At 39.9% G+C, this 26,615-nt stretch overlaps 3 protein-coding genes across 10 annotated transcripts in view; 2 read left to right on the top strand and 1 right to left on the bottom strand.

The window, feature by feature from the left end:
- Positions 1-22: 22 nt before the first annotated feature.
- suv39h1a (SUV39H1 histone lysine methyltransferase a) lies at positions 23-8,921 on the top strand. 2 transcript variants are annotated; one of them, XM_054773933.1, is made up of 7 exons: positions 23-95; positions 1,186-1,331; positions 1,494-2,153; positions 2,408-2,554; positions 2,676-2,805; positions 4,797-4,970; positions 7,365-8,921. In XM_054773933.1, exons 1-6 carry the CDS (start codon positions 77-79, stop codon positions 4,928-4,930), a joined length of 1,236 nt encoding a protein of 411 aa, XP_054629908.1. In that variant the 5' UTR covers positions 23-76; the 3' UTR covers positions 4,931-4,970; positions 7,365-8,921. The 2 variants fall into 2 exon arrangements, with proteins under 2 accessions (XP_054629908.1, XP_054629898.1); XM_054773923.1 differs by lacking the exon at positions 7,365-8,921 and having other exon boundaries at positions 4,797-7,055.
- lactbl1a (lactamase, beta-like 1a) lies at positions 8,429-15,369 on the bottom strand. 3 transcript variants are annotated; one of them, XM_054773902.1, is made up of 8 exons: positions 14,881-15,360; positions 14,740-14,783; positions 14,640-14,659; positions 13,076-13,176; positions 12,832-12,989; positions 10,598-10,818; positions 10,243-10,348; positions 8,429-10,138 (listed from the first exon to the last, which is right to left on the bottom strand). In XM_054773902.1, the coding sequence occupies exons 4-8, from the start codon at positions 13,145-13,147 to the stop codon at positions 9,160-9,162; spliced, it is 1,536 nt and encodes a 511-aa protein (XP_054629877.1). In that variant the 5' UTR covers positions 13,148-13,176; positions 14,640-14,659; positions 14,740-14,783; positions 14,881-15,360; the 3' UTR covers positions 8,429-9,159. The 3 variants fall into 3 exon arrangements, with proteins under 3 accessions (XP_054629877.1, XP_054629885.1, XP_054629868.1); XM_054773910.1 differs by lacking the exon at positions 14,640-14,659 and having other exon boundaries at positions 14,881-15,369; XM_054773893.1 differs by having other exon boundaries at positions 14,640-14,783; positions 14,881-15,350.
- A 231-nt stretch (positions 15,370-15,600) lies between these two features.
- vps13d (vacuolar protein sorting 13 homolog D) overlaps positions 15,601-26,615 on the top strand; it is a 53,869-nt gene continuing 42,854 nt past the window's right edge. For 4 of the 5 annotated variants that reach the window (XM_054773860.1, XM_054773879.1, XM_054773870.1 and 1 more), the window contains exons 1-13: positions 15,622-15,905; positions 15,977-16,101; positions 16,984-17,162; positions 17,668-17,745; positions 19,499-19,689; positions 19,884-19,964; positions 20,826-20,942; positions 22,235-22,339; positions 23,735-23,905; positions 24,186-24,286; positions 24,415-24,583; positions 24,894-24,995; positions 25,968-26,160. In XM_054773860.1, coding sequence (XP_054629835.1) covers positions 17,066-17,162; positions 17,668-17,745; positions 19,499-19,689; positions 19,884-19,964; positions 20,826-20,942; positions 22,235-22,339; positions 23,735-23,905; positions 24,186-24,286; positions 24,415-24,583; positions 24,894-24,995; positions 25,968-26,160 — 1,405 coding nt within the window. In that variant the 5' untranslated portion in view covers positions 15,622-15,905; positions 15,977-16,101; positions 16,984-17,065. Of the gene's footprint in view, positions 15,906-15,976; positions 16,102-16,983; positions 17,163-17,667; positions 17,746-19,498; positions 19,690-19,883; positions 19,965-20,825; positions 20,943-22,234; positions 22,340-23,734; positions 23,906-24,185; positions 24,287-24,414; positions 24,584-24,893; positions 24,996-25,967; positions 26,161-26,615 lie in introns of all 5 variants that reach the window. The other variant, XM_054773850.1, reaches the window with a different exon arrangement.

The following is a 26,615-nucleotide window of genomic DNA, read 5'->3' as shown; positions in this document are numbered from 1 at the left end:
CAATTAGCAGTCGCGACTGTGGCTTCTGCCGTCAGGTTTTTCCCAGCAATGTACTTTTGGCGGCTGCACGGAAAACATGGCGGAAATTTTGAAAGGTAAATCGCGAAAACGCGCGTTTGAATACACTCGATGGTTATGTGTTATTCCTCATAATTAACGATGTCTTCGTTCTTCGTATTGCACAGCATTTACAACTTTGCGCAACATTTACGTGTGCCTTGGTGACTTGTGTAATACCACGGTGACTGCAGGAGTGAAGGTAGTCGTGCACGTTAAATGCCATTAAATGTGGTCTCCTTTTGATACATTTTTGCTAAGATTATCTACGTGACTATGTCTTGTCTTTGGATACGCTTGGCACTACCACTGTCAAAGAAGATGTTATGTGCTGTAGACGTAGTTGGTGTCGTAGTATTTAGATTGCTAAAGTTAGTTAAGGAGGCAACCCTCACTCGCGCCACGTCTTATCTCGTCAATGTTGTTAAAGCAAGCATTATGTTTTTCATTTTTCTTCCTGGGCAGCTTGCTTTGCAACATAATAAGCAGACATTCGTCGAAAATGTAAATTCTGAGATAATATGCCAAACTTAAGACTTGTGCATTTTGAAATTGATATATGGGTATATATTGAGTAATATTTATACATGTGCTTTATACAGGTGAAAATGCAAGATCCTTTCAGCTGAGGAACAATAAACATAAACTAATGGAATGAAACAAAGAGCTGCACTTTAAGTCAAGTTAGTCAGCCAGTGAAGAGTGAATTATATCTACTTGTACCTGTTGTTATTACAGGTAGTCCATGCGTTGTATTTATAGTCTCTAAAACATTAGGTATATTTTATCAGTGACATTTTAAGTCAGTTTTATTGACACGACACCATATGTACCGTACACCGTACAGGACATGCAGGAATTTAAACTTTCACAGATTGCTGTACCAAGAAGACAACACCAACATTTGATTATATGTACTGTACTACCTTCCCTTTTGGATTTGTTATAGAAAATGTGTCTGTGTATCTACTGCTTAACACTTATCAAAGAGCATGGCTGTACTGAAAAATGTGAGATTTCTCCATTTAATAAAACATTCCATCAGACCAAGAGTGCCATCCATCCAAATGTTTGATGGCAGTCTTGTCAGTGTATTTGAACACCGGGTGAATTGATGTGCTTTTTCAGATTGCAGTGTGCCCGGCAAGCTGTCATTGGATGATCTTGAAGCCCTGTGCCGCACAGAGAGGCTCCACTGTAAAGATTTCGGCATAACCAAAGCCAACGTCAATGATTATGAGGTGGAGTTCCTCTGTGACTACAAGAGGACTAAAGTAAGATGCCGTTGTTTTTATTTTGCCTCGAAACATCTTTCACAAACAACAATCAATGAGAAATAATGTGTTTATGGTTTAGCCAAAGTTCTTATTTGTGTACTTCAGTTGAAGTTCAGTCACGTGAGTTCTAAAGTTGCTAACGGAGGATGTGTATTTCAGGAAGAGGAATTTTACCTGGTAAAATGGAGGGGCTTTCCAGAGTCCGTCAACACCTGGGAACCTAAAAGGAACCTCAAATGCCCCAAACTGATGAAGCAGTTCCACCTAGACCTGGATCAGGAGCTGAGACGCCAGAAAAGACGAAGCATCCCCAAAAAGCTGGATAAGGAAATCTCAACCTTCTTAGTTTTGAAAGCTAAGCTACGTCAGCGACTGGAACGCTGGGAGGTCCAGCTCAACCAAACATGCAACCATCCTGGTCGTATCTTTGTGAGGAACGATGTCGACCTTGAGGGTCCACCTAAAAACTTCACTTACATCAACCACTACAAAGCAGGCCCAGGCATTGTTTTTGATGAAATGGCCGTGGGCTGTGAGTGTAAAAACTGCTTAGAAGAGCCGGTGAACGGATGTTGTCCTGGTGCATCCTTGCACCGTGTTGCCTACAATGAACTTGGCCAGGTTCGGATCCGGCCTGGGAAGCCCATATACGAGTGTAACTCTCAGTGCCTCTGTGGCCCAGACTGCCCCAACAGAGTGGTGCAAAAAGGCATTCAGGTTGACCTGTGTATCTTTAAGACGGACAACGGCCGTGGATGGGGTGTCCGTACTCTGCAGCATATCAGGAAGAACACATTTGTCATGGAATATGTAGGAGAGGTAAGAAAAATACTTGAATCATTGGAACTACAAGCGCAGTTACGAGGGTGCTGACCTGCAAAAGCAGAACAGTCATGGCAGATAATGATTACTAATATAGGAAAAGCAGGTTGAATATTCAGAAGACAAACAGTTCTACTGTCACTATGAAAATCATCTTCTCGCGTTCTGCGTCTTTTCCAAAGAGCCTGCAGACTTCTATCGACAAGCGATGGGGAAACGTGTCTCAACACTTCCATTCTTGTTTCTTCCAGATCATCACAACAGACGAAGCAGAGAAACGAGGTCACATATACGACTGCCAAGGCTCTACATACCTATTTGACTTGGACTACGTGGAAGACGTGTACACAGTGGATGCTGCTCACCAAGGAAACGTCTCTCACTTTGTCAACCACAGTGTGAGTGCATCCACCTGTGCTTTTGTTTGGTTACTATTTGATTTGAACAAAGTATTTTGTTGTTAGGTTGTACGAGTGTGGATATAACTTACCTCACGTGCATCTTTTCCTGTATTTTCAGTGTAACCCAAACCTACAAGTGTTCAATGTGTTTATTGACAACATTGATGAGCGACTCCCACGAATCGCTTTATTTTCAACACGAGCCATTCGGGCAGGAGAGGAACTCACCTTTGACTACAAGATGCAAAGTAAGTCCACTTGCTGTTTGCGTTTTAATTCAAGTTTAAGGGCCCTGCTGCTGTTAGTTATTGATCTATCTCAAAGGAAGCAAAATTCAAATCTGATCATCTTTGTGTCTTGGCTCATGGCTGTGAAACCGCTTATCCTAGTATACTGTAGCGTAGCGTCCAAAAAGACCAGAAAGCACACCCCGATTCATTTTTTGTTGAAAATGTTGGCCAAAATTTTGCTTGTTTTTTTACACCGTCTCGGTTTTCAAACTAATCTGTTTGCCCTGTATTGTACCATTCCGCGAAATTAAGTACCCAAACACAGCACTCTACACATTGTTGACTCACTTTTTATTGAATATGCCTGCTAAATAACCCACAATGGGGCCAAAGAAAGTTGCGAATGCCAGCACTTTGATAAAGAAGGTGAGGGAAACTATTGAATTTGATCTCACTAGAATCGACGGCAAGACCGCCTCAACAGTAAGGTCCTTCTATCCATTTTTTATGCCACTTGTCCTCACTAGGGTCGCAGGTATGCTGGAGCCTATCCCAGCTGACTTTGGGCGAGAGACAGGGTACATATACAGTACATATATTGACTGGTTGCCAGCCAATCGCAGGGCACATATAGACAAACAACCATTCACACTCACATTCATACCTATGGGCAATTTAGAGTCTCCAATTAACCTAACATGTATATTTTTGGAATGTGGGGAGGAAACCGGAGTACCGGGAGAAAACCCACGCACGCACGGGGAGAACATGCAAACTTCACTCAAGTTTGCCCAAAAGGATATTCAAACCCAGATCTTCCTAAACTCCTGACTGTGTGGCCAATATGTGGCCACCGTGCGGCCCCATCCATTTGTCATTTATAATTAACTAATATAATAATAATAATGATAATAATAATCGATTTTGATAATTGATTTTTGCATGAGAAACTATAACTATTCTCTCGAAAATGTATTGTTTTTGTTAATATTTTGTGGTGTCTGGAATGGATTAATTAGATTTACGTTAGTTCCTATGGCACAAATTGCCTCAATTTTTGTGTTTCCATTTTCGTGTCACCAAGGGGTCGGCAACATTTACCATCAAAGGAGCCACTTTGCCTCTTCCAGTAAAGAAAAACATGAATCCGCAAAACATTATACAGCTTATCAACTTGTAAAAGTTTGCAGAGGTGCATGTGTAAGCCTAAACACTGAACTGAACTCTGTAGGTCTTTTTGACTCATTTCCATATACTGTATGTGTAAAATTAAAATGAGATGTAGCTAACTTTAACACAAAAACAAAGCCCATAAGAGTTCACATCAGTGCTGTCTGCTCGGTATTGTTTACATAAATTGACTCATCACAGGCAATTCAATATGCTTGCACTGAGTTGAAGTAATCAGTTTGCCTCCTGGTGATGTTTGTTGCCATTCTATTGGTCCTGTCTCTCGCCTTTGCGGCGAGAGTCATTTCTTTCATTTTTTTAAATAATTTCCTGTTTATTTTTTTAAATTTGGAGTGTAGATGTGTTAGATATTTTTATGAACAATTCTTTCATGTATTCTCCATCTGTGAACGACTTCCCGCTTCTTACGACCCCATGTGCCACAACGCTAGCGGCTGAAGTTGAGTTTGGAGCGTTCATCCACTTCTTTGCGCGGCTCAGCCTTCCCCAGTAGTTCTGAAATAGCTCTCTTTGGAATGAATTAATAACGAAAAACTAGGTACCCCTGGAAAGTATTGTTTGGGAGAGATGCCAGTGTACCAGATTTGGTTTCATTCTGAACACCACCCAGATATGTTAGATTGTTTGAAGATGATCGCCTGTGAGTGAATGCTTGTCTGTCTGTGTGTTAAGTTCTGCGATTGACGGGTGACCAGTCCAGGGTATATCCTCTCACCCCAAATCAGCTTATATAGACTTCACTGAATGGATGAACGTGAATCGACGAACCAATAATTCAAAACAATTTGTTTTACTCTGAAACGTTTGTTTGCTTCCAGTTGACCCTGTAGATACAGAAAGCTCCAAGATGGACTCCAGTTTCACCCTAGCGGGTGTCTCCAGTTCTCCAAAGAAAAGGATTCGAGTGGAGTGCCGCTGCGGATCGAACTCGTGTAGAAAATACCTGTTCTAACACGGACCTGGTGGTTGAAAAACACTATCTGTACAAAATTGTACGTATTTGTGTTTTTTAATGAAAGCTCTTTATAAATGACCAACATCCTAAAAACACAACCTGACACAAACTCCTTGGTTTTCAACTTAGAAGAAAAGATGACATTTTTGAACAACTCGGTGGCTTTAAATTTTAAAACGACTGCATGGTTTTAAAATTTTATTTATTTTTTTTTTTTTCAGCATGGTCAAAACCAAGTTAATTCCATAATCCAAAGTGTGGCATGCATTAAAGGGACTTTATGCAACTGAAGAGTAAACATACAAGAACACTACTACTGGCTAGCATATGTTACCAATAGTGATTTAAAAGAACAGATTGTACAAAAAATGTCAATTGTATACATGTCGAAGCGTGTGTGTGTACACACACACACAAGTTGTCTCAGAGAGGCGACCAACATTTTTTTTCATGTTGTTACAATACGCTATACATTCAATGATAGCTAACGTTGGTCGCTAAAATTGGTAGCTATCATTGCTATCATTTGCTGACAGAAAGCCTAACTTATGTGCATGCGTGTGTTATGTGGCGTGAACTTTACGTACTCAAAGCGGGAGGAAGTGGGATATAAGGTTCTAAGTAAAGCTGTCTTGCAAACAACCACGAAAGTGAAACAGGCTGTTCATCAGCTGATCAAAACTTGAAAACTTGGCAAAAATGTGGCCTTGGCCCAAATTAAGGTTGTTACTGGTGTTGAGTGCAGTCCAATAACCATCAGACGATATCTGTGAGCAAAGGGTTTTGAGAACAAACAACATCTTCAAAGGCTTCATCTTCTTTAATGCAACAAAATTGCCTATTTGGAATTTGCACGAGAGCTCCAAACACGGACATTTAAACAAAAAGTTTCATTCTAGTAACCTTGCCTGTCCTGATGGCTTCCAACGTTACTGGCATGATGAGGAGATCCCACCTGTGATGTTTTCCACATGGCACAGTGGAGGGGGCGTCATCATGATCTGCGGTGCTTTTTCCTTCAATGGAACAATGGGGCGTCAGGTTGTGTAGGGGCGTCAAAAGGAAGATGGCTATGTGGAGATACCTCATGACTGAAGGCCCTCGTCCACGTGGGCTGCATGTTATGTCTATTTCAGGGGGGTTTCATGTTTTTTATTTAACTAAGGTCTTAAACTTTTGATTAGCTGATGAACAGTCTATTTCAGTTTAATGGTTGTTTGCAATAAATTGCCTACTCACATTTTTTTTTTGTTTCACCCTGATTTATTTTTTTTGTATTTTGAAGCACTTCTTAGAACCTCCTTAAAATCCAACAGTGCAAACTGTAAGTTGTTGCAATTTTTCAACTGGTCTTAAAATTTTTGATCAGGAGTGTACAGTCATCCCTCCTTTATCGAGGTTAATTGGACCAGACCGTAATAAGTGAATTTCCGCAAAGTAGGAATCCTGATTTATAAGTGGAATATTATTGTGCATAGAAAACCAGTTTGTGACCTTCTAAATACAAAGACAAATATAAAGACATTATTAGAACTCTGTAGACACCTTTACACTCGTATTACCCAAAATAGTAGAGATATGACAAAACAAGCCATTTAAGACAAAATAGACTCACATATTAGCACTGCGAAAAAAACATGTTGGGGTTACTTCCTCCAGTGGCTAGCTCATCAGTGTAACATTACTGACACCTAGTGGCCAGTGTAGAATACCAACGATTTGTATTTGAATGTTGTCTCAATGCCTTCTATTTGGACTTAAGTTAATTTATCCATGTTTGTGCTTGAAAGTGCTTCATTTAGACTTAATATGTAAGATTTGAATATATTTTTTGACTAAATAATTGGCCATAGTCAACCATGAAACGGCACTGAATGTCTTAATGTAGTTTGGAAACCCGTGATGAGTAAAACTGCCAAATTCAAAGTGTGAGGTGATGAGGGACAATTCTAATGCTTGCAGCACATTTGAACGTTGCTGCCCTTTATTTAGGCAGCCGGGGAACCATTTGCATACAGTCCCTTTTTAATAGTGTCACCGCACTTGCTATAAGTCTGATAATTGTGTGCTGATTACATTTTGGATGTGTCCTAAAAAAAAAAAAAAAAAAAAAAAAAAGAACCTAGTATACTGCCTTTCTGTTTCGTCACCCTGGATGAGGACACAACCTGAGGAGAGTGTCTACCCAGCTCTCCAGGTGCTCCCTGCCACAGCCGGTCTTGGTGTTCTTTCAGTGTTGTGTACTTTATCAGACTCCCTGTAACAAGATTTTGTCAGTACAAGTTGGATTCATACTGTGACTACAGTGGAGTGAAGTATGTTAAAGGTTGACTTCTTACAATGGATATTTAAGCGTTTTTGTTAACATGTTTGAGTACAGAGTGTAAATAAATGATTATAAATGTAACCTACATTACTATTTATTCATTAGGTGGTGTGCAAAGATGTCATTCCAAAGACAGGACGATCTTGGACTTTTGGTGCAGCCTAACTGCAGACATTGTCATTGTTCATACAACAGCTTGATTGGTATGAGGCTCTCCACCAATGCTGGAACAGTGACGTGTTGTCAGGTGAGGCAGAGCCTGTGTTGATGGAAAAATACAAAAACAAATAACATAAAATAAATATTATTTGCCCATTGAATTGTATTATAAATTTATTTCCTGTGTGATTCCAATCGTTAACATTTTCTTAAGTAAAAATTGCTGAATTTGCAGATTTCCTCATCAAATACAGAGACAAAACCTAAGGTGAGGCACTGTCAGCGTGGCGTAATCCCTGCCTACAGTCTGTTTAATGTAACGTGACATCATTATTCTTGATAATCAGACAATAAGATACATCAGTGCCTCAACAGCCAATGAGACCTCATCACGCATTACTGCTTAAACATAAGTGTAAATGTCACAACTGCAAAGCCGCCTTTCAAAGTTTTCAAATATCAGACCACAAAAATAGTTGCAACAATGAATTGACGAATCCATGATTCATTGATTATCCAATTAACTCTTTTGGTATTCAATTAGTCATTTTATTTAAAAATGTACATATCCCCTGATTTCAGCCTCTCAAATGTGAATATTTTTTAATTTCCTTTGTCATCCATGAAAGCGGACCTATTATCTTTGTGTTTTAGGCAGAACAAGATATTCACACACATCAGCTTTGACTTTGGAAAACAGTGATCACAGCATTTTTGCCTGTTTTCTGATATGTTGTGGACCAAACCACTAACTGTATGTGTTCGGTTCATACTGACTTGGTCCGTCTAGGGCCTAACCGATTACAGTACTCGATAAATCGAAACAAGCTTCACATTAATCAACAAAGAAAATAATCGTTACTTGCAGCCCTACACAAAAGAAACCAGTTTCAGGCATTCCCTCTTCAATAATAGGATGTCAAGACAACTACTATATATTTTCTGTATTTTATATTACTATCCTAAAGATTGGAGCATCTATTTGGGTAGACCTGGCGTATATTTGAGTAGGGCCCACTATTTTTTTTTTACCTATGAAATAAAGCAGACATAGGTGAGCACTCAAAGACTCACACGGCCATTGGTAGTGTAGTGGTTCACATGGCTGACTGTCATGCAGTTTAACTAAGACCAATCACCACCTAATCAGTCCAGGGTGTAGTCATCTGCCATGACCCCGAACAGGATGGGCAGATGGATGACTGACCCACTTGTTACCAGAGGTGTGTACTCAAGTCACAATTTTGATGACTTTGGACTCGACAATATCATCACATGAATAAATCGGACTTTGGTCTGATGACCTAAAAATACTTTTCAGTGAGTATGTTGTTATGTTGAGTAAAATGTGTCTCCAGTCAATGTATGCAATGAATGTGACCGTTATGTCATTTCCAGTAGGACACCAAATTTTCCCCCAGTCTCTCAAGAATAAACAATGTGGATGTGGTTTACATTTCTTTGAGAGTGGCAGTGATTAACACCGGAATGTGACAACATGCAACCGAGGATCATTTAATTTGCATTTGCAAATTCCAAGGTCATGGTATTTCATTTGGTACAATTTAACCGTGCTTATGACTTGTAAGGACTCAAAAATTTCAAGCCTATGACTTCGGACTTGACTCGACTTGTCTTGTCTTGACTTGAGAACTGACTTGGACTTGCGCATCTTTACTTGAGACTTGCAAAACACTGACTTCGTCCCGCCTCTGCTTGTTACCATGACAACCTTCTGTCTTCATGTGGTAAAATATGGTCTGCTGGCTATGCGCCTAACCCTGTATGTGTTGAGTCCTGGCGAATCAAAACCTGGCGAAACACCTTTCTTGTTGAAGAGGTAAAAATTAAAGAGCTGTCTGTCTTGTGTCTCGAGGGAGACCGAGGCACTGTTGAACGTTAACTTACAAGGGTATGGTCTCTTGAATACCACTCTGAACACCCTATCCTGAAGGTACTCAAGGTGGATGGTTTGATAATTGGATGGAACACTTTTCTCCACCGGTGGTCCAAATTGCTGCATGACCAAAACCCCGTCTGATCCTGCTTTAATCTCATAGAAAGTCATATTTTTGTAAGTGAAAAAGCCTATATAAGGAGCTGGGTCAGGTGGTGGTCTGAGAGTGAGTTCAGCATCCCTGAATGCACCTTCCAGTGCAGGGATGAGATGGCTGTAGATCCTGCTCACTAAGTCCTTGTCCGACGGTCTGACTCCAGCCATCATTATCACCAGTCCCAATTTAAGTCGTGGCACAAGGGAGAGAGTGGCTGCAAAGCCATCCAAGTCGCCATCCTTTCTCACCACGTCATAGCCCAGGTGCTGGTTGATTTCCCATGGTGTGCCCGTGTAGTTGGCAAAGTAGCCACTCTGGCATTGGAAAAGCGAGGAAAGCATGGTGTTCAGGGTGTCCTTTCGGAGTAGCGTCCTGCTGTATGAGCCCAGGAGCGCCATCATAAGTTTGGCCATGTCTGCTGTTGTGGAGAACATCTGACCTGCGGGTCGATACCAGCCCAAATTGTAGAGGGGTGCAGGCTGACCATTGCTATAGACACCCACTGCCATCTGCCTCTGAATCACAGGAGTCATGTCGAAACCAGTGTTCTCCATGCCGAGCTGATCCAAAATATTATGGAAAACCCACTTCTCAAAGTCCATTCCAGTCAGCTCCGGGGCCAAGACGTTGGCCAGTAAGGAAAAGGCAACATTGCTATAGTGGCATCTGTGGGTAGGACATGACTGGAATGAAATCATGTAACACTAACATAGCAACACACACTGGTTATCTTGGAGTCATAGAGATGTACTGTCTTTAAAGTGCCTTACTTTGTTCCAGGATCTGCAACAAGGACATCGTCCTGTAACAAATTAAGGGCTGCTTGGGTGTCTCCACTCCAAAGGAGATTAGTTGACCTTAATCTTCGGGGTAATCCTGTAAAAAAAACCTGCAGAACTATTTCTGTAAGCAATTTACAGATTAATGCATGAAATGCATCGGCTATTTTGTTACTAAGTAACCCATCAGCATTTTAAATGTTATCTCTACCTTGATCTTGTTGATATTTTATCATCTATTTTCATCTAGTTTGGCAATAGGGTGCCCATCGTTCATCAGAAGCTATTAAAAAATGCACCACAGATACAGTGCACATCCACTTAAACGAAGGTGGTTTAATGTTACCAGAGAGGTGGCTGGCCATCCTTCGCAAGGTAATTGCAGGTAAACGTCTGTTGAAGGTCTTGACTGGGGAGGATGCTGACTCCCCACTTCTTCCAAGTGGATTTTTGATGGTGAAGTTGTCTGCGTACTTCTCCAGACAGTCATCCAGAGAGCCCACGAGTCCTTCTTCCCACAGCTTGTACAACATCAGAGTGGGAAAAATCTTGGAGAGGCTTGCAATTCTGCAGTGGCAAGGATATAAAATGCATATTTCACGTCCTTATATTATTAAAAAGGTTTTCAACTGCATTATTTACTCTGCTTTTGCAAAGATGTCATGAGTAGATTATAAAACCAGACTCAGAATAACCCTGCTTAAGTTCAATGGCAAGTATATGTACAGCGTGATGGCAAAATTAATATTTTAGTAATCTTTTCTTCTCCCAAGTTTAGTCTAAACAGCTTAGCAGTCCTAGCGGTGCCTTGCAGGTTGTTCTGATTTCTTGTTCCTTAACTGGGAAGAAGAAGTGTCTTTTTTTGTATGAAAAGCCTCAGTGTACGTGCTTTTACGTCCTCATTACATAAGCCTGTGTATCTCTTTGTCTCGGGAGACAGCAACATCGAATGTTCTCTCTGCTTGACAAGCCCCTTTCCAAAGCTTTGGTAATAAAATAGACACGTAAAAGAAATTTTGGTTTTGTGGACAATCTGTATTGATAAAAAATTGCCAAAACAACAGTGCTGTGCAAAAGTCTTGGACCATTACCACTAGCTCTGTTGTATTAATGACCCTCACAATACTCATCATGATATAGTATAAAAATAAATATTAGGAAGATACAGTATATGAAAAAAATTCACAAAATTTTGTGTTTACGGGTGATGTATGGACCGCTGAAGATCCTATTACATTTTGGTGACGGTCTGGAAAAAGGTGCAAATAAAGGAACTTGGAGTCACCCATCAAGTCATCACTCTACATGAATCAAGAAAAAGCCTGACAAACAAATATCTGGCAACATGAGACATTTTTTGGTTTTCCTGCCTACGGTTGGCCCACCTTCTGTAAGCCTAACTGTTTTAAGACTTTTTCACAGTACTGTAATCTCTCGCCACTTTGCCTTTCAAATTTTGTGGGTTCACTCTACAGTATCATAGTTTTCAAAAACATTAAGCAATCGTGCTGTTTTGTTGTTGAAATGTTAGAGAAATGTATATAAGTTATCACCCATTTTGTAGAAGTATTATTTGTCTGTTGTATTACTGTATTCCTGTGCACAGAAAGCGAGCAAACAGGCCCCGTGAAGCAGAGCAAAAGCCCAGTCTTGTGTGACTCAAGAGACGTGGAGGAGGTTAAGTTGCACAAGGCCAAACTGCCTGGTGCTCCTGTTAATATCCTGTGCTGTAGAAAAGTAATTAACCACACATGTATGATACGACCACACTGACGCACACACATAGCCAAAGACACAGAGTCCAGCTGGAGGAGGCCTCTTCCTGGAGAGCTGAACCTTTCTGTAACTAGGGAACGGCCAACGGAAATAAAAAGAGAGGGCTCGGAGAGCGTATTCAGAGCGGTGTGGGAATGTAACTCTGGTGCGTTCCGCCGTTCTCCTCGCGAGTAAAAAGATATGTTTGTTGTCTTGTCTCTTCTGTAATACTGCTGTGTTTTAATCACAAGTGTCACAGGAGTTTGAACCTGACATTAACACAGCCTATTATTAGTCAAATATCCATATTTAAGCACAATTACATATTTTCTGTCGAAATTAGGAATTTTCAAGCATAACAATGGCTAAATAAACTAAAATCCAAGTATAAGGCATTCAGAAAATGCTTTCAAAGACGTTATTATATGTAGTATTCTATACTGGTCATTAGGTGTCATCATTAGGTGATCCCCTGAACAACAGGCTTTTATTGCAGGTTTGACGGCACAATTATCCCTAACACGGGCTACTGTTGCGGCCGTAACCAACGCCAAGCTAAAACTCCACTCCCAACATCAGCACCCCTAGCACTGGAACACATCACAGCAACACACGTGAGCGGAAGTCTTATTTATGTCTTAAATGTCTTATTTTCGGTATGAAAATATTTTATTTATGAATAAGGAAACCTACTTCAGGGATATTCACTTATCACGGTTTATTATTAACCACAAAAAAAGCGAGATTACCGTAGTTGTTATTGCTGTCTTATATTTGTATGTTACATACAGTAATAGTTCTGCTCCTATATGAAGCTGAGCTCACCTGTACACTGTATACTCATTGGGCGCAGTTGATACAGGGTCACTAATGTTCTTCTTCCCAAAATTACCAATCCACAGAACAGAGTCATTTAAAACTAAAATCGCAGACAGCGCTGGAAGCTTAGTCCGATCAACACTGGTCCTCAGGAGAAGATCAACCTGTTGGGAAAATGTGTGGTATTAGGACACACACAAAGAAACAACTGTAGTAAAATCTGTCCAATAACAAAGACAAAGAGAGTCACCTTCTCTAAAGCCACCCTTAATGATATGATGGGATGTTTGAGGGGCACCGGCTCGGGATAACGTGGACACATCTCTTCAACTGGTGCTTCTTTTGAAGACACTTATGGGTTAAACAAGAGAAATTCCACTTTTATTTTGTCATTTGCCTCAGGCCCACTACAGCTGCGTGTCCAAACATTTTACACCGAGGGCCAAATACTGCAAAATCTAAAGAATATGAGGTCATTATTATTTTTGACATGTTAACAGGTTATAAGAAAAAACAGCCTTTGTCTTATACGTGACAAAGCGTATCATTAGCAGAAGTGGTGTCACGAGGCACTCAGTTCATGATATGAGACGATACACGACATTGGGTCTATGAGAACGAGACAAGACGAGATTTCTTACTTTTAAGAAAAGTATAATGAAAAAAATATTTAAAATCTACGACAACAACTTGCAATCCTCTAATATAACTTCAACTACGTTACACTTGTGCACTCTGTGTGAACGGTATCGGCCCCGCCTCCACCCACCGGGACACAGGGACTGTATGACTGTCAAAAGGGCTTACTCCATTCATGCCATTGTTTTACGGAACAAACGCGCCAAGGTGCTCAAAACAAATGCACGGAGTGAACTCTCTTCCTGCCTGCTTGGAGGCGGGAGACGAGGGAAACAGACACGCATACGCATGGCAATATATTAAGGCTGGCAAAATGATCGAGTTTCATTTTCATTTATTGTATTATTGATTATCACCCCAGGCCAGACAGTTTTTTCTGAACGAGAAATCTTGCCACGTTTTAATCTCACAGGATCTTGTGACACGAGATCACTTTTTCGCGTATTATGCCTTTTTGCTGTTTTTTTCAACTTTTTTTTTTGTTTAATTATATTTTTAGAATGTGCGGCGGTACAATAAAAGGCAAGCTACAGGCCACAAAGGGCCCCTGGGCTGCACTTTGGACACCCCTGCTCGACACGTACATATCACAGTAGGATAAAAATAATACTTTTCAGAATGAATCTTGTTATTAGCATTAGCAACCACATAGCATCATTTTGCCTCTTCCATGTTTAACATACGATGTGGTATGCTTTGGATCACGAGTTGTTTCATTCCTTTTCCATACTTTCCTCATCTTCTGATACAAGCAGAATGTTACCAGTGGTTTAAACATTGTTGTATTTACTTTCATGAAGGTGTTTCGTTGACAACAATGCATTTACCTACTCGACTGAAATCCCTAAATGGTAAATGCCATATTTTTGCGAAAGTCTACACGTCAATCACATCTTTTTTTTCTGATTTTGGTGGTGTATGAACCCAAATTGTAAATACCCTGTCAATGTCCAAATACAGTACTTTTGGATTCAAGTATATATATCGAAAATACAAAGTACGAAGTAAAAGCAGCTATTACTCATCCTTTCCCAGTCTTTTTTTTTTTTTACACAGAAGCTAGTAAACCTGTGGCAGCTTTGTGTAATCCTGCTGCAGCTTCTACATATTAGTCATTATACCAAAGAAACCTTGGTGAACATGTACTGTATAACAAGTTTGATCATAAATGTTACCTGTCTTCAACTTTGGTATCCTGTATTGCCAAATGAAGCAAAAGGTCATAACCACAGAGAGCAGGAAAAAAACAACCATGCCCAACATGGTCCATTTTACCTTCATCTTGCTTATGAAAGCTTGGTTTGGATAGATGGGACAATCTGAAAAAAAAGAGGCAATGTTGGTTAAAAAGATACATTATTACGTTACACAGGATTTCATGTTTATAACAGATGCAGTATACATCATTTGGCTTACCAAAGAAAGGACCAGCTTCATTTTGTACACAGCAAAAGTTGTGATATTTCCTGGAAGGTCCACAAAGATAAATCCTACAGGCCTGTGTGGAAGCCAATGCTGCCACTTCTCCTTAGTACTTCCCTTTCACACACTCTGCCCCTTTGCACTTAATCTTGATTGTGATCCCTGTGATGCTCTTTGAAACTCTACAGTGACATCATAATCTTTAAGGAGCCGCTGAACAGTCAAATCCACTGAGGGTCTCTGGAATACAGTGCACTACTAGCGAAGAAGGGCGGGAAGGAGTACTGTATTTATGTGGTCAGATATACTCTAAATATTATTAATAATAAATGGCAAAATCGCTAAATTCATGTAGGGTGATTTGTATGTCAGTCAAGACTGAACAAACCTAAACGCATGTATTTTATTTTTACGCCTGTAGGTGGCGGTCATAAGCATAGGCGAACACATATCACACAAACAAACGCAAGGAAGCGTAATAGTCTTTGCTCACGACATGTTTTTCCATCTCTTGCACTTACACCAAAATAAGTACGAAAATGGACAAATAAAATACATTGTGTTTGGATGTTAACAATGTCTTGAATCATTTTTTAAGTTGCCTCGGTATTTAAACCCCGTCTCTCAAAAATATTTAGCTTTCCAGTTAGCTTGTATATGATGAAACAGTCGAAGAAGAAGCCAGACGCACGCGTCGAAGAAGAAGGAGAGATGGTTTGTTTTGATCACGTGACGGGAAATAAGAGTTGGAAGTCCAGTGGTTTTCAGATCATGCGACACAAATCTCAAACATTATAAAGGATACAACGATGGCGCATTTAGTGGGCGTGGAATAGTTGTGTTTTCCAAGAAAACGTACGCGTTTTGGTTTGTAATTTATGTTGTTTTTCTGATGTTTGGTATAGGCAGTCGACAGCCGACAGTTTCCTTAGGCTAGTTTTAGCTTGTTGGTTAGCTTAGTGGACTGCAACCTTGCCCTTTCCACAGCCACCTTGAGTTTGAAGTTGCCTGATATTTCTGTATGTTGTACTTGTATTTTAAATATATCCAGGTTTAGCTTCTCTTCATGTTCATGACTTGTTGTTTATAGAACACGGTCTGTCGCTGTAGTCCCGTCTTGGTTTCGTGCGACAAGACGGCGTCACCTTCTGTCAGCGGCATCAACATGGACCCAGCGAAGGAGTGATCGATGAAAAGCAACAAATGTCTCTGGGGGTGAGTTTCATCACATTGTTATCCAATGCAAGCGGCTTGGCAGTGACTAACTTTCAAGAGACTCGGAGCCAATACGTTAATTTGTTATTATGTAGGTTTATAGTTTATTTCAAGGGTGTAATGTGTACAGGGGCGTATTTAGTCATGTGGGGGCCCAAGGCAAACCCACTAATTGGGGCCATCCACATCCTGGTACTGCACTGACAAAAGTTTTATTCTCACCTCAACACAAGGTCTTACATGTGTGCAGCAGTTAGTTACATAGCCATGTTCATATACCGCCCCCCCCCAAAAAAAACTATTTTAAATTTGAATGTTTTTCATCTACTAAGTTAGTAGATGATAAACATTAATATTTAAGAATGTTTTCATTTTCGCACTTCTTAGCACTAACAAGTGTTCGCATGCCATTGCTAGCATGCTAACATGATCATAGTAGCATTTGTAACCATTTTTATAGCGAGACACATACAGCATATGAACACTTAGCACTATTATCCTATGTGTTAGCATGCTAACGTTAGAATGTTAACATTGCTAGCATGCTAACATTAGCATAGTAGCATTTTTAGCCATTTTGATAGCAAGGTACTTATATAAACACCACTATTATGCTAGGTGTTAGCATGCTAATGTTTAACATTAGCAATCTAAATATGTAGATAAAATAAATGTAGGACTAATATTTATGGTGTAAATCACAAAATGGGGGGAACTATGACGCGTGCTTTTCTAGTTTCCATTGAAAAAGTCCTTTCGGGACCTCCCATGCAGAATGGCAGATGTGTGTGAGAATTGTATCAATTCTAAGCAAGAAAATCCCTAATGGACAGTATAATATCTAACAACGTTGTCATGTACGTTTTGCCTTCTGCTTATTAGACACTGAGCGCCTTCCCCCAGAGAGCCGTGCTTTTGTCTACAGCCACATTTTGGGGAATAGCGGCATCCCTGAACCAACAGGATGTTGGAGGGCCTTGTCGCCTGGGTGCTAAACACATACTTGGGAAAATATGTCAGCAACTTGAACACAGATCAGCTCTCCATTGCCCTCCTCAAAGGTAATTACAGATTGTTGTTGATTGTTTTACAACAATTACATTGTGTGCTTTTAATTTTTTTCCAACTCTCTTCTCCTATGTATGAAAATTAGTGTTCATACAGTACATTTGGAACTTGGGACATTTCCCGTGTAGATTTATGCACATTTAACCATGACAGTGGTTAGCGGGTATGTATGTAAAATGACCAACTCAATTTAACTAATACAGATGTGCTTCATGTGTGTGTTGACAATTGTATCATGCCCCTTTGTTCAGTTGACAACAAACTCATGTATGATGTGCCTTTATGATGTTTACTATTCATAAGAAATATTTCTTTGTTGACACAATGTGCAGCGTTTTTTACATTTTTGGGGGTGGGCGGGGGGAAACGACCACAGCTATTTGCATAATTGGCCATGACACATTTGCAAAGAGTGAGTAAAAAAAACATGACAAGCACAAGAACTACAAATGAACTTTTATTCTGTAATATAATGCGATTGTAATTCCTGTTCTTCAGGTGCAGTTGAATTGGAGAACCTGCCTCTGAGGAAAGATGCACTCAAAGAGTTTGATCTGCCTTTTGAAGTCAAAGCAGGTGAGGCTCCTGTTCAAAGGTTGCTACGCAGGCACCAAGGGGTGGGGCGACAATGACAAAATGTGTGTTAATAATTCAATAAATATATAACTAATCAACTTGCTTTACTTTGTGGACACCGGCATGTTAAGTTTTGCTTGGGATGCAATTGGAAAACAGATGTATTTACAGTATTTTCACACTTTGGAACTTTTATGGTCAAAACAAAATCCTTCTCAAGACGCCAGGCTGCCTCTGATTTGTTAGTTTGAAAGTACTTTTCTGACATGGAGTCGACGATTTGTTTTGGAGAAGTCTGATTTGTTGCATCAAATGAAAATGTCTTGTGATCAAGACTGTAGCATTTTGACTACATACAGCATACAGTTTTTACATTGAATGTATCTGTTTTTGTGATAAATAGCCTATTTTGATACAAATTCAGCCTAATTTGTGTAAATAAGAATTGAAAACCCACGTGACCCATAAACCGCACCCACAAAATTTGTATTTGTACTTTATTTATCCCATAGCAGGGAAATCCACTAAATTTAGAGGAAAAAAGAGATTTGTACATATATAAGCCACACTGGATTATAAACCGCACATGTCCACGTCATAAAATGTCATATTGTGGCGCGCACGAGTCTGCGAGGACCAGGCAGTTCTTTATTTGACAGGAGCCAATCATGAGCTATGAAAAAACTCATGAAGTGCTTGTCAACCAATTGGAAATTGCAGGAGGTCATTACTCAATATAATACAAAGACTACAAAACTCATCACACAGCAACTTAATAACCCAAAAGCTATACCTAGTAAATATGCAAACATGTACAAATACGAGTTAAAACCCACCAACATTTTAAAGTTTTCCCATAATGCATTTCATCTGGGCAAAGCATTTAATTTGAGGAAAAGAAGCATAGAAAATGGATGGATGGATGGAAATTCATATTGATAGATGTTTGTACATTTCTCAGGTACACCTTTTAAGTGTTAAGTTGCTGTGTGATGAGTTAAGTGTTCTTTGTAAGATGACACCGTGAGTCAGACTGTTATATTATCCTGTTATACAGTATATATAATGACCTCCTGCAATGTCCAATAGGTTGACAAGCTTGTTGTGAGTGCACTGATAGATCGTGGTTGGCTCCTGCCAAAGAAAGAGCTACCGTTTCCTCACTGACTCGCGAGCTGCACCGTATTTAAACAATTAGTAGTAGTTCTGAAGTAAAGGAGATGTCACGCGATAAGAACTTAGCCACAAATTAGCCGCACCGCTTTATGAGGTGCAGGGTTGTACGTTTTTCAGCTTATACACCGTAAATTACGGTATTATTTTGCTCATATCGGGTCAGGTTTAATCTCTTATACTTAATAAGAGCGTTTGGATATTTGATTTCACAGCACCAACGTTTTTTCATCGATCGTAACTCGTCCCTGAGCTCTCCAGTGTATCGTAGTCTACACACACCACCCAGTCGGGCAGAAGTGCTCGCAAGCGGTGTTGAGAATGTAAACAAAGGCGAGGAAGTCGTGGAGGAATACGAGCTAAGCTCAAGCTAACACCACAAGCTCCCCTTACCGCGCATTCTCCCTGCTAACATGCGGCCTTTAGTGCGTAAAATGGGTGAGTCGCTCTTCCAAATCACCTACAGTAACAGACTTTTGGACTGCAGCGAGACATGACTAAACAGTGGAGTACCTTATACTCTTTTTTTCTACTGCACATTATTAGAATTCTAAAACAGCCCGTGTTGCATTTGCTCCAGGCTTCATTGGAAAGATTACTCTCCAGATCCCATTCTACCGGCCCCACAGCGACCCATGGGTCATCTCCATGTCCCAGCTCAACCTCATCATCGGTCCTGCCCAGCTGCAGGAGTACGATGACGAGAAAGAGAAAGAGGAGCAGAGGGAGCGCAAGAAATATCTCCTCAAGACTCTTGAAGACAAATTCAAAGTAAGGTGATCCGGATTTAACATAAGATGTGATTTGTGTAATCAGGCAATGATAAAAATGCCATTCATGATTATGTTACGTACGTTATATTTATTTGTTTTCTAGTTTTCTGTTTTCTAGTAAGGATTCACATTTGTCGTGTTTGTATGATACTCTTTATGTGCATGTATGATATATTTTTGTTCTGCCCTCAGAGTGAGTGTGAACAAAGAGGAGAGTCTTACTGGTACTCAGTCACTGCATCAGTGGTTACAAGAATTGTGGAAAACATTGAGGTAAGAACTCCAAATATATAGTTATGTAGTTAATTTATAGAGCACAATCTATACATAAGGTAATTCAAAGTGCTTTACAGAAAAGAAGGGTAAAATCACTTCATAAAATCATTCCATAAAAACATAAAAGAGCTCGAGATGGTTGATGTGGCTCTAACATGTCAGAGAAGTACTTTGGCGCAAGACCATGAAAAGACTTGTACACAAGCAGAGCTGTTTTAAAGTCTATTCTCTGAGCAACAGGAAGCCAGTGCAGAGACCTGAGTACTGAACTAATACGGTCATATTTCCTGGTTCTAGTTAGAACTCGAACAGCAGCATTCTGGATGTACTGCAGCTGATTTACTGCTCGTTTAGAGAGCCGGGTGAGAAGGCCGTCGCAGTAGTCTAGCCTGCTGGAGACAAAGGCATAGATTAGTCTCTTTAAATCTGGCTTAGACAGACAAGACATGCATTTTTCATTTAAAGTTTGCATTTCCTGATTTGTTTCATTGTACCTCTTACACTGCCGTCACAAAACATTTTTTATTTTTGCTGAATTGTATATTAGCAAAAGGAAAAGTTGAGTCTGCACCTGTGATCTCCAGAAATGAATGAAATCGTACTTTTCTTCCTCACATGAAATTTTTTTGTTTTCTTACTGCGATGTAGTTTTGAATCCTTTTCTTTAAGGAGCAGAGGACTGAACATGCATCCTTGAGGAGTCCCTGTTTTGTCCCTGGTATTTATTTAGGTGTTTCAGTAACATCCTGCGACCTGCTATAGGCTAAACTAACAAGCACATTTGCTGCCCGTGTTATTTGTAATCTAGAGTGGGTAAACCCTCAATGACGCCCCGATTTTCTGATTAATTTTTTTTAGCTCAACATCCAAGATGTGCACCTGAGGTTCGAGGATGACACCTGCACTCCTGATAAGCCATTCTCCTTCGGAGTATGCATCAACAACATTTCTGCTCAGAATCCTTCCAAAGACACGGCAAGTATTTGACTTGAAACCTGACCCTTTATAGTGTGAATCTTATAAAGACTGTGAATATGGTGCGCGACTTGTCATGACACTGCGTGAGTCCAACTGTGGTCGTAACGTATTTTTATCTCAAAACGCTGTTTTTAGCAGCCTGTTATCTTGCTAATAAAATGGAAACAGTAACCTGTAGTTAGCTCCGTCGGCCTGTCTATGATGTCATCAGTGGTCGACTCTGTAGTTCTTTGCTAACAAACAGTTACACCACAAGTCTCTGCTTTTCTTTTGATCATGGCTGCAAAATAATCCACATTGGTGCCAAATAAAGTTGCAAGTGTCAGAACTTTAATAAAGAAGGCGAGAAACACTGTTGAATTCAAGAAATAACTCATAACAAAACACAAAGGTGGTGTCCGTGTGCATCTCGTTCACAGTCACGTATTCAGTGAAGGTAAAAGTAATGTTTAATGTTCATTTATCCCGTTCATTCGTCATTTATATGCATTTGAAATTGTTTTCTGCATGTAAAACAATCATTCTAAAACTAATAAGAAAGTGTTTTGTGTTAACATTTTGGCTTTCTCAAATGGATTTATTGGATTTACATTATTTCTTATGGGAAAAATGTATTATGTTTGAGTCTGACCTTCTGGAATGGAATAATAACCCTAACTAAAGTTCCACTGTATAGTAAATAATACATATACATGACATACAATGTAAAGGAAATATCATCTTTATTAACAAGCAGAGAACACATATGCAGTGAACATTCACACAAAAGCTGCTGCCATCGGCCACTCTCTACACTGCTAACCTGCTGCTAGCATGTAGCTAGAGTCAACTGTAGCTAGCTTGACGTCACTTCCCAGGCACCCTTTCTTAAAGGCGGACACAAGTCACAGATACTGTGTTACACTTGATATCACGTGTTCTGAATACATTATATTTGTATTTTCGTTCAGTTAGCCATTTTTATGCTTGAAAATGCTAAATTTAGGCCATGAATATGTACAATTTGCTGAAATATGCATAATTCTTTTATTCAACCACGAAACACCGATCATTTATTAATTAGTTAATTTTTGAAAAACGTGATAGAGAGAGGGCACAATGTTCGAACTGCGATGTAGCGAGGGCCGACCGTATTCAACGAGGAGCCTTATGTTGGCAATTTAATTAACTTCTCAGGTCATCTGGTCTGCTGCATCCGCTACTGATACTTGTCGACTGGACGGACTGGTTTACTTCACAAAAGTAATGACGTACACATCAGAAATAATACGGATTTTTCCTTTCTTTAGGCCTGGAATCCTTTTCGACAGAAGCAGCTGGAGATCGATGATTTCCGGGTCTACTGGGATACAGAATGTGAAATGCTGGCAAAACTCCCTGTTAATCAGATCCAGGTCAGATTTCATAAATTAGACGCAAAGTCTGAAACCCTTCACTACCAGACAGCCACAGTCCTCCTTTTGATTTGAATCCACAATCCTGTCATGAGAGGTTTTGGTGTTAGAGTGGGTTGGCTTTGCTTGGCAGCATGCCAGGGATTAAGGTTTAGTCACTCAGCAGCTTTACACCAACCTGTCTCTGTTTCTGTCTCTTTGGAGTTCTCAGATCACTGCTTATTCTTAGCCTTTACTAGATGGAAAACAGCTAACAGTAGAGTTAACAAGAGCACATAGTGGAGTGCAAACCTCACCCAAGACTGAACATGTTGGTGGCTGTGGGGGGAAAAAATGACAATGACAATAAAAAAATAAAGTAACTCTTTTAAATGTATATCTTTACCAACAACAATATTAATAATGATGACTAATAATGCTAATTATTATATAATAATATTAATATATAAAAGAGTCAGTGTCATTCAAAAGGTAGTTACCGGTTTAATTTCAGCTAAGGTTATTATTGGGACCTGATTGTTTTGAACAACTTAATGGTAGCTATACAGTGGTGTGAAAAAGTGTTTGCCCCCTTCCTGATTTCTTATATTTTTACGTGTTTGTCACACTTAAATGTTTCAGATCATAAAACCTATTGAAATATTAGTCAATGACAACACAGCTGAACACAAAAAGCAGTTTTTAAATGAAACTTTTTATTATTAACGAGGAAAAAAAAAAAGCCAAACCTACATGGCCCTGTGTGAGAAAGTGATTGCCCCCCAAACCTAATAACTGGTTGGGCCACCCTTAGCAGCAACAACTCAGTCACGCATTTGCGATAACTTGCAGTGAGTCTCTTGCCGCGCTGTGGAGGAATTTTGGCCACTCATCTTTGCGGAGTTGTTGTAATTCAGCCACTTTGGAGGTTTTTGAGCATGAAGCGCCTTTTTAAGGTCATGCCACAGCATCTCACAAATTTCACCATTTGTGGATAATGGCTCTCACTGTGGTTTGCTGGAGTCCCGAAGCTGTAGAAATGGCTTTATAACCTTTTCCAGAAGGGGGCAATCACTTTTTCATAAAGGGCCATGTAGGTTTTTTTGTTGTGTTGTCATTGACTAATATGTAATTTAGTTTAATGATCTGAAACATTTAAGTGTGACAAACATGCAAAAAAATTATAAAACAGCAAGGGGACAAACACTTTTTCACACCACTGTACATAAAGTATACAATATCATAAATAATTGTGGGTTACCTGGTGGGATACATTGTGGCTGTCTACGACAATGAATTTCCAGTTTTACTTACTGTTTTTAAGATTTTGCTAAGAATTCGTGCAATTTGGCTTGTATTGAAGAACAATATATTTCCATTTCTTCACAATGCTTTTGTTGTTTTTGGAACGTACAGGAGGCAATGACTCAATGCATGAAGACGTGGAAGCATCAGTATATCTTTGAACCAGTGTGTGCCTCCGTATTGCTCAGAAGAAATGCTTCCAAGGAACCACTGAGGTTCCGACACACCCCACGGATTGAAGGCCATGTTCAGCTGGAGACCATGTCCATACGCTTATCTCAGGTCTGTATGATTAAGCTACTGCTGTCATCAATTTCCATACTTGCACATTTTAACACCTCCGATGCAAAAGAGGTGTAAGATGACAAACAAAAAGGATCTCTTAATACTGTCAGTTTTCATCCATCAGTACAACGTTGCTCAAGTCAGAGAATTTTTACTTGAAATTTGCAGCTTATTATTCCTGTAACATTAGTTTTTCCACTGCCTTTTATGATAGTGAGCTCATATTAAAAGATATTGCTTCAGCTTGTTAACTGCGATTGCATATGTGTTTTCTCAGGTCCAGTATCAACAGATCATGGCATTCCTCAAGGAACTATACCGCCGGGAAAGGGAGATGCTTTACCGAAAATGGAGACCCAACTGCCCCATCTCTGGAAAGTAAGACAGCGATGAATATGTATGTGGGTTAAGACTGTGTATGGCAAAGGCTTGGCACCACAACAGCTTGTTAGTTTTTTTCAATGCAGATATTTGATGGGAATAAAATGACTGACTTTTTTTCCAAGCTGCAAACAATGGTGGATATTTGCCATTCAGGCAAACCTAAGTGAGATCAGGGAACAGAGGCGTAGAGGAAGCTGGACCTTTGCCCTCCAGCGTGCACGAGATGTTCAGACTTACACCAGCCTGTACTTCAGAAAACTCAAAGGAGTCCCATTAAGTCCCCAGGAAGAGGTACTAAACTATCACAAAGCATTAACACTGGAATAGATCAGTAATGCTAGCATGTACAGTACACACTGCCGCAGCCTGGAAGAATAACACAGTGTGATATCAATCTTGAAATCATTCTGCTCTGAAAATCTTTTGATAAAAAAAAAAACACATTGCACATCCCATTGACTTTCGAGCATACATTGAATACTATAAAACTAGCAGTTGAGTGTAAGGAATGGTACTCTCACTACTCCAAAATTCCTTGTGTGTGTGTATCTGCTTAACTGTATTATTTATTTTCATGTACATTTCTGCCCTTGTCAATTAGAGTGAGCTTGAGCGAGTAGAAGAGGAGCAGACTTTGGAGGAACTGCAGAGTCTCAGAGAAATTGTCCATGACTGGTTTCGAAAACACGAAGAGATTGTTGAGGTGAGATTGGATGACTGACTCAAGAATTGAGTGCTCATTATATAGTAATACACAAGTAGTCCTCGGGTTACGTACGAGTTCCGTTCCTAGACTGTGATGAAAGTCGGGTTGTGGTGTATGTTGGATCTTACACCCGACCAGTCCAGGGTGTACCCCGCCTCTCGCCTGATGTCAGGTGGGATAGGCTGACTTCAGGCGAGAGGGGATACCCCCCCCCGTGCCCCTAATTAGGATAAGCGACATAGAAGATGGATGGATGGATGGATGGATGTATCTTGTGCCTAAATTGTAGCTACTGCAAATTAACCCCTGAGTCACTCACACTGTACACAGAACACATGAAAGACATAAAAAACAGTAATAAAACACTAAATATAAGAATTCAATGAAACTTTAAGAAAGTAATGAAACAATAAAAAGTAATAAAAAATAATTAATCTCAATAATAAGACTGCTAAACTGCTTAGTTATTATTGTCTCATTCATCGGAGCAGATTGTTTAACATGTTCGAGGATACTGCAGTGACCTGGAAGTTATGTATAGTGTTAAAGACTTTTGTGGTTTCCGACGGGCCATGAACGTGACATTATTTCTGACTGTGTGTGTGTGAGAGGAGTTGTTTTGGTAATAAAGCGATTGTTGCTCAACCACCTCCTTGTCATCATCACAACGTTCAGGTAGACGTTACAATGCAATCTTTATCCTTAATGTCGGTTGCGACAGTCCATTGTCGAGAGTAGTGTAGGTGCGCTTGAGCTGCACATAGTGTATTCTTCCACTGTAAGTAGTTCTTGATTGACACTTGTGTTTACGGCCCAAAATTAACGTCTTTAATTCATTTTAATACAAAACGCCAAAACTCCGAACATGGTAAAACGGGGACCACCTGTTATGTAGTATGATATATTTAGTGTTCTCTTAAACATGTCGTTCTTAAATGTTTAAATTTAATATGGTTTGTCTCCTCACAGAATGTACGAGATCCCAGCAGTGAGCAGCAGCCTTGTTCACCCACGACATCCATCCCCAAGAGTGGGAGTTCAGGTATGATCCAGTACCTGCAGTCTTGGTTTCCTGGCTGGGGTGGCTGGTATGGAGATTCTTTGGACCCAGACAAAGGCCCTGAGGTGCTTCTGCCCAGTCCGTCTTCCTGGGATATTCTGGGTGAGATACAAGCTCTTATTTGGAATGTGATGTTGGATACCAGTCATTGATTAGTCTAGTCAGGGGTGTCCAAAGTGCGGCCCAGGGGCCATTTGTGGCCTGCAGCTGTTTTTTTTTTTTTATCTGCCCGCAGCACATTCTAAAGATCTGATTTAACAAGAAAACAAAAAAACACCATCAGCAAAATTTGAAAAATCAGCAACAATTTTACAAGAATATAATCAAAATATTAGGAGAAAACAGTTGTAATCTAACGAGAAAACGTCTTAATTTTATGAGAATAAAGTCGTAATATTATGAGGAAAAATAACATCATTATAGTACATTGTTGAAATATTAAAGAAAAAATTACTACTTTTTTTTAAGTCGGAATATGTGAAACAATATATTCACATATATATTCACATATCCCCCCCCTCCACACACACACACACACACACACTTTTACAAGAGTA

The sequence above is a fragment of the Dunckerocampus dactyliophorus genome, chromosome 1, assembly GCF_027744805.1.
Source record: "Dunckerocampus dactyliophorus isolate RoL2022-P2 chromosome 1, RoL_Ddac_1.1, whole genome shotgun sequence".
NCBI classification, from domain to species: domain Eukaryota; kingdom Metazoa; phylum Chordata; class Actinopteri; order Syngnathiformes; family Syngnathidae; genus Dunckerocampus; species Dunckerocampus dactyliophorus.
The sequence above is the reverse complement of the archived record's forward strand: the minus strand, read 5'-3'. Positions and strand labels throughout refer to the sequence as shown.

Coding starts and splice junctions, on each gene's coding strand:
- suv39h1a (XM_054773933.1), top strand. Junction 1,332..1,493: donor GTGACTACAAGAGGACTAAA/GTAAGATGCCGT, acceptor TGTGTATTTCAG/GAAGAGGAATTTTACCTGGT. Junction 2,555..2,675: donor CTCACTTTGTCAACCACAGT/GTGAGTGCATCC, acceptor CTGTATTTTCAG/TGTAACCCAAACCTACAAGT.
- lactbl1a (XM_054773893.1), bottom strand. CDS start 14,745: ATGAAGGTAAAATGGACCATGTTGGGCATGGTTGTTTTTTTCCTGCTC. Junction 13,177..14,639: donor GATACCAAAGTTGAAGACAG/GTAACATTTATG, acceptor TTAACCCATAAG/TGTCTTCAAAAGAAGCACCA. Junction 10,139..10,242: donor GTTGCAGATCCTGGAACAAA/GTAAGGCACTTT, acceptor TCCTACCCACAG/ATGCCACTATAGCAATGTTG.